At 37.6% G+C, this 6,705-nt stretch overlaps 1 protein-coding gene across 1 annotated transcript; it reads right to left on the bottom strand.

Moving 5' to 3' along the window:
- Positions 1 to 1,359: 1,359 nt before the first annotated feature.
- LOC111883249 (ubiquitin-conjugating enzyme E2 variant 1D) lies at positions 1,360 to 3,543 on the bottom strand. Its single transcript, XM_023879585.3, has 4 exons — positions 3,356 to 3,543; positions 2,747 to 2,886; positions 2,447 to 2,572; positions 1,360 to 1,665 (listed from the first exon to the last, which is right to left on the bottom strand). Exons 1-4 carry the CDS (start codon positions 3,387 to 3,389, stop codon positions 1,525 to 1,527), a joined length of 441 nt encoding a protein of 146 aa, XP_023735353.1. The 5' UTR covers positions 3,390 to 3,543; the 3' UTR covers positions 1,360 to 1,524.
- Positions 3,544 to 6,705: the final 3,162 nt, after the last annotated feature.

The raw sequence follows: 6,705 nt of genomic DNA on the forward strand, positions 1-6,705 counted from the left end.
ACTCAACTTCTTCTTTTTGTGTTCATCTTCTCGGAGCAGCCTTCCCTTTCTTTTGTTGTTGAGGTTGTTGTTGTTCTTTGTGTTCGGTTGAAGGTGTGAATGGCGGTTGGGATGGAAATTGGGTTTTTGAGGTTGAGATTGGAAATGGAATTGTTAGGGCATTTGGAATTGTAAATAATAACTAGGAACATCATCCATTTGTGGCCGGTAAGGTGGTGGTGATAACGGATCGTAGCCGAAAAGTTTGAAAAAGTTGTTAACATTTTGGTTTGGAGCATTTTGTTTGAAAGAGTTTGGATTGTTGGAAGAAGATGTTTTCAAAGAAAAAAATTGTTGTTGAGAGTGTATAGTGTGATATTTTTTGAAAATTTGATTTGTATATATAGGAGATTAAAAAAGAAAAAAATGAAATGTGTCAAACTAGCCGTTGCCGACCGTTGGCAACGTTCCAAACTTAAAATTCCCACAAAAATCAAACTTTCACCAACGGTAAAAGATCACCGGCAGTTAAATCCCCTTTACGGTGCGGTGTTCATTGCCGGTGAAAGAGGGCTATATTGGATACCGTCGGTGTCCCTTTTATGATATCGTTTAGTTTTTTATAGTAAAAAAATTGAAAAACAATCATATCTAACATGCAATATACCTCGTTATAAGCTTTGAAACTCACTAAAACCTATAAAATATTTAATATTTAATACGACACATCAAATACTAAAATATAGTTAGTATATGATAACTAGATGTTCACAAACAAGATCGTTTTTTTTTCTAAAAAAAATTCCAAAAAAGACTTGGCATGTTTTCAATAGAACTGGTTTTAGTTTTTAAAACCGAATATTTTTTATCTGATCCGACACTTTTTAACATAATTTCAAAAATTGAGTTTTCCGGATTTTTCCGCCCAGATTTTTAACAGATTATGATAAAACCAAATTTTTATCTGATTATATTAGAATTTTAAAACCAAATGTAATAATTTGATTTTTCAAAAACAAAGTACATTTTAATTTTCATCAAATACCTTTTCTAATACATACATAACTCAAAGTCGATATTAATTCCAATATGGATCGGATTCCCTTATATATGGATCGGATTCCACACTGGGCCTTTACGCTAGCAACATAAGCCACACAACACGTAGGCCACCTACCAGACTAATAACTCTATATCTCAACTCTCAAAAGTTAAAACAAAAAAATATTTATCTTTTGCAGAAAAAAAAAATACATATATATATTAGTAAACACGAATACTCACACATCATAATATGAGTTTTAAGTCCAAATATTATGGGTGGTTGTAAAAATTAAAAACTTTGGTTTGTAGAAAAAGAAATACATATATATTAAACACTTGACAAGAACACAAATCCCATTAATAATCAAACATCACCAAGCATTCACATGGCTTTTTTTTTTTTCAAAGGCAATCAAACCATTAAAAATGTCATTGATTCATTTCATCTATTACAACACCCGTAGTAGTAGAAGTAGAAGTAGTAGTTCCTTCCTTCACCAACTAGAAACAAGTGCCTTCCGGGGGTTGAACAAGTTTGCGATTGTGGGGAGACGCCATCTCTTTCTTCAACCGAATCAATATATCTTCCATTGTGTACTCCCTTTGCCAATTCCCCAATATCCCAAACTTCTTTGGTTCCACCTATCATCCAAAATATTATACAACTTTTTAATCCAAAAAATTATACAACTTTTTCAACATATTTTTATGTATCCACAAAAAGAATTAATCAAGAAGTTTGTGTTTGTTGATTTGACTAGACAAACTTTTTAGCGTTATTTTTTATGACGACGAAAAAGATATCAAATCTTTTTCAGACATGGGACTCAGAGCAAGTCCATGTCTTGTCTAACTTTTTTTATGAGACAAAAGTTGCAGCTTTTTACAAAAATTGCAACTTTTGTCGCACTGCAAATAGCAAAAGACGTGCGAGCAATTGAGAGCAAGTCTCTACCCCACTTTTTTTTTAATAGGATAAAAAGGACATTCACGTTCACGTCTTTTGAGATAAGAGATTAAGAACAAGTCTCTATCCCACTTTTTTAAGTTTGACATAGACAAGAGACTCGGTCCCACTTTATAAAAAATTGTAACTTTTATCAGGGCATTCACGTCTTTTGAGACAAGAAACTGAGAGCAAGTCTTTATCGCACTGACAAGGGCATTTATGTCTTTTGTGACAAGAGACTACGGGGAAGTCTGTATCCCTTTTTTTGGATGGGACAAAAATTGGGACTACGAGCAAGTCCTTGTCGAACTGGTCTTAGTCCGATACATGTCAAACGCAGTATCCTGTGTAGGAAAAATGAGGCCAAAGCGAACTAATAGCATATCAAGAATTGAGATTTTAAGTAAAGTAATATATAAAAGAAACCATGATTGAGGATATGATGATGCAAATGATAATGTTTTTTTTTTTTACCACTCCAGTTTCATGGTTGACACAAGTCATGTTAACCCGAGAATGGAAACGAACAGTAGGAGGCTTCTCAGGGTAATCTTTGTCACAAAATAGCTTCAATTGGTAGATGCGTCCTTCATGCACAGACTGAAAAGTGAAGACCCACAAAAATAAGGTTAAATTTGACATTTTTCTTATATTTTGAGATTTATTGAAGATGTAATAGAAAGGAATGAACGTATTATGCTATAATACGACAGAAGATTTAAAAACAAGGTTCATTACTGTGGAAGAAGATTAAAAAATGAAAAAATTGATTACATTGTGAGGGCCGATGATGGTGCCAGTCCAAGAACGCATATAAATATCATCACCATCATCCATTCCATAGCTCACAGTGCCATCTCCGATACCCTTTTCTCCACGCTCAAGCTCCTCCAACAATCTGAAATTTCGAGGCACTGCAACAAAATTTATGCATCCATTCATCATGATTATGGTTGAAACGATAGAAAAGGTTAATAGAATGAAGGGGGAAGAAGAACACCCCCGATATGGTTTTAAAAATTTCGAATTTGAATCAGGAATTCATCAACAAAAGAATCACTGTTAAACATCATAAACCCTCTACAACCAAGTTCCGATCGAGAGTAAAATCATCTAAAACACATAAATTAAACCCTATACATATAGTAGGTAGATATCGCGAACGAACAACGACGTGGGTGATTGACCTAGGGTTGTCTAAGTTCAATGCAATACCTCAAATTCCTAGTTACAACCCCTAATAGAAGGATCAATCTGCAAGGTTATTAAAGCAATCGAAGATCTCGGTAGCGTAAAGATGAAATTTTGCGATATAATAAGTTGATTTGGTCAAACCCAAAAGATCGAAAGAGATTTAGCATATGTTTGGTTCATGAAACTTACCCACGACACTCGATCCTCCTGAGCCAAGCGCCATGGATTGAGTATAGAATACGGGATCCTTTTTCGCCTTGCTGTTATATGAAGAAATCGATTTGATCGAAGGAAAAATGCGATGGAGAGAAGGAGAGGTGGAGGAAGAAAGGGGAAACAGGTGAGTGGGAATAAAGATGAACAAAAATGCTCCCTCGTCGGCCCAAGAGAACAAATTAAATACTCCCCACCGTATACGAAAACTGCTTTCTTTTCTAAAAACAATTATTATTTATATTATAATTTTAATGGTACATATCATATAGTTATATACCATGGTTATTAAAGTTTAGATCTTTTTGAAACAATAATTATTTATTAAGGTAATTAAATTTCAAAATTATTCAAAAAGACATCCGTACAAAAAATATTAGTAAACTAAGTTTTTATATACAAAATATCATCTATGATAGAAGCCTGTTTGAGAGGGCTAGTCTCCCAAGAATTAGAGAAGAACACAGAAGACTTGAAGCAATTTTCTCGATACATTCCTCTAATGACATTACAATGCATATTAAATAAGAACTGATGCTAACAAAAAGGGAAACATGCCTTAAGACTAGGAAAACAGGAAGTGGTCTAACTACGTGCAAATGCATAAAGAATCAGTCAAGCACTAGGGTTAGTTGATCTTTTTATTAACGAAAACGAGCTGGGAGGACTTCACTTGGGCCTTGTGTTGGACTCTTCAGGTGGAGGTGGGTTTGTTGTAGTTGGGCTCGTATCAATACCTCGCCTATAAGGATTGACCTTGTCCTCAAGGTCTGAAATTGTTGCTGCAACTGGGTGACAAGGAATTGGAAGAGTCCCCGTCAAGGTGATAGTGTTATTGTTATATTGGAAGGTGAGGGAAGGCACGGAAAAGTCAGTTGTGATCGAACCTAAGGAACTTAACCAATCGAACCCCAGAATAACATCGAAGCCTTTAAATGGCGGAACAAACAACTGGACTTTAAATGAAGCTTCTTTGAGTGTGAGGGGAACGTCCGGGCAATAGTCGGTGCAAAGGAGCGGTTCGCCATTGCCGATGAGGACCGGAAAGGCTGAGGCGGTGTGGACCAGGAGGTGCAACTCAGCAGCTACTCCAGGCTGAATTAGATTGTGAGTACTGCCCGAATCAACAAGAATTTGAAGCGGTTTGTGGTTGACAAATCCCGTGAGACGCAAGGCTGTAGTGGGTGCAATTCCATAGAATGTTGCTAGGGAGAGAGCTAGAAAGTGTGGAGTGTTAGGTGCATCTTCCAGAACAGGGACGTGCGGTTGTGCAGTAAGTTGAGGGGCTTCAAAGTCATTGTCAGCTATGAGCAAGAACTGTGGTGGGTCACATTTGTGGCCGGGGTGGTACTTGGCGGGGCAGCGAAAGCAAAGATCGGAGGCACGATGTTGTTAGAGTTGTTCGGGTGACAGGCGGGCAGTCGGTAGGGTGGTGTTGGGGGTTACCGGAGCCGCAGCAGAGGGGCGGTAAGTGGGTTTTTTGGTGAAGATGCGGCTGATTGTACTACAGAGGGAAATAATTGTGTGGAACCTGATTGAGAAGCTGGCGAAGAAGCAAGTTTGTCTTCAATTAGTTTAGACAACCCATAAGCCTGATGTAGGGTGGTGGGGCGAAGCACGGCTAACTCAGTTTGGATTTCCTGTGTAAGGCCCGAGATATAGCAATTAAGAAGAGCCTCATTGGAGAGTCCGATCACCCGGTTACACAATTTCTCAAATGTAGCCTGGTAGGCGGTGACGGTGGTTAGTTGTTTGAGTTTAAAGAGGGAGGCTTGGTGGTTTTCATAGTTTGAAGGACCGAACTGGAGTTCGAGAGCCTGGGAAAATTCTTGCCACGTACCCAAAAGTTGGTTGTTGGCAAGGTACTTATACCAACTCAAGGCATCGCCGGTGAAGTAAAATTGGGCCAAGGAGAGGCGTTGTGGTGGTGGAACGGAGTAATAGGTGAAGTAGTTTTCAGCTTGAAAAAGCCAATCGAGGGGATTGGAGCCATCAAATGTCGGAAGGTGACTTTTAGGTGGTCGAGGGTTGGTGTGCGGTGGCGGCGGCGGCTGTGGCCCGTTGATGTTGTTGGCTGGAAGGAGTTGAGCAAGGTTGATCAGGGCCTAAGTTTGTTTAGCGATATTTGTAGCTTGAGTAGCGAGATGAGTGGTGATGGTGTCGAGGTGGTGGTTGGCGGCGGTGGAAAGATGGATTAAAACCTACAGTTGATCCGGGAGGGCGACATTGGGGTTGTCCGGGGTGGCCTTGGGGTTGTCGGAGGTGGAGCCGGACTCAGTTTTAGGAGGCATGAGGACGAAGATGAAAGCACCAAATTGATAGAAGCCTGTTTGAGAGGGCTAGTCTCCCAAGAATTAGAGAAGAACACAGAAGACTTGAAGCAATTTTCTCGATATATTCCTCTAATGACATTACAATGCATATTAAATAAGAACTGATGCTAACAAAAAGGGAAACATGCCTTAAGACTAGGAAAACAGGAAGTGGTCTAACTACGTGCAAATGCATAAAGAATTAGTCAAGCACTAGGGTTAGCTGATCTTTTTATTAACGAAAACGAGTTGGGAGGACTTCACTTAGGCCTTGTGTTGGACTCTTCAGGTGGAGGTGGGTTTGTTGTAGTTGGGCTCGTATCAATCTAAGTACATGTTTTGTTCATATTACATCTTATGGTAACCGATTGGAAACATGTCTTAGTGATATGTCTTAAATTATAAATATTTTAAGGGATATATTTTATATTTTTCTGTATTTTTTAAAGATATGTGGTACTTAATTGTTACAAATCTGTATTTTTCATATTAAAAGGATAATATGTTAAAATGAAAGATATAAAGGCGTATTCTTGAGCAAAATTCGTAGGTTGAAGACTAATCAAATATTTAATTAAGTATAATTCCATAATTAATGAAGATTTTGAAGATATTTGCTGATGTATGCAAATTGCACCGCAACAATTATTTTTCGTTGTGATTTATGTTGGTTTCCAAAACCTTTAAATAGAGCCTTAGTTTCGTTTAATGACGAAAAAAAATGCAAAATAGAGAGAAAACAGAAGAGAAAGGAACCAGAAGGAAGGAGGAGAAGGTTTCAAGTGAAGCTTCCGGCCCTTGGTTTGCATTATGTTTGATTTTATAGTCTCTTTTAGTTATTTAGTGTTGATTTCGGACTACGTCCCATTACTTTTATTTAGACATAGATGATCTTTTTTTATTATGGTTTAATTCATTGAAAGAATTTTGATAGTATTTAATTTATTGTATTAATGCTCAACTAAAAACTCATGTGTATTGATATTGATTTTGTTATGTTTATATAATTGAGTG

The sequence above is a fragment of the Lactuca sativa genome, chromosome 6, assembly GCF_002870075.4.
Source record: "Lactuca sativa cultivar Salinas chromosome 6, Lsat_Salinas_v11, whole genome shotgun sequence".
NCBI classification, from domain to species: domain Eukaryota; kingdom Viridiplantae; phylum Streptophyta; class Magnoliopsida; order Asterales; family Asteraceae; genus Lactuca; species Lactuca sativa.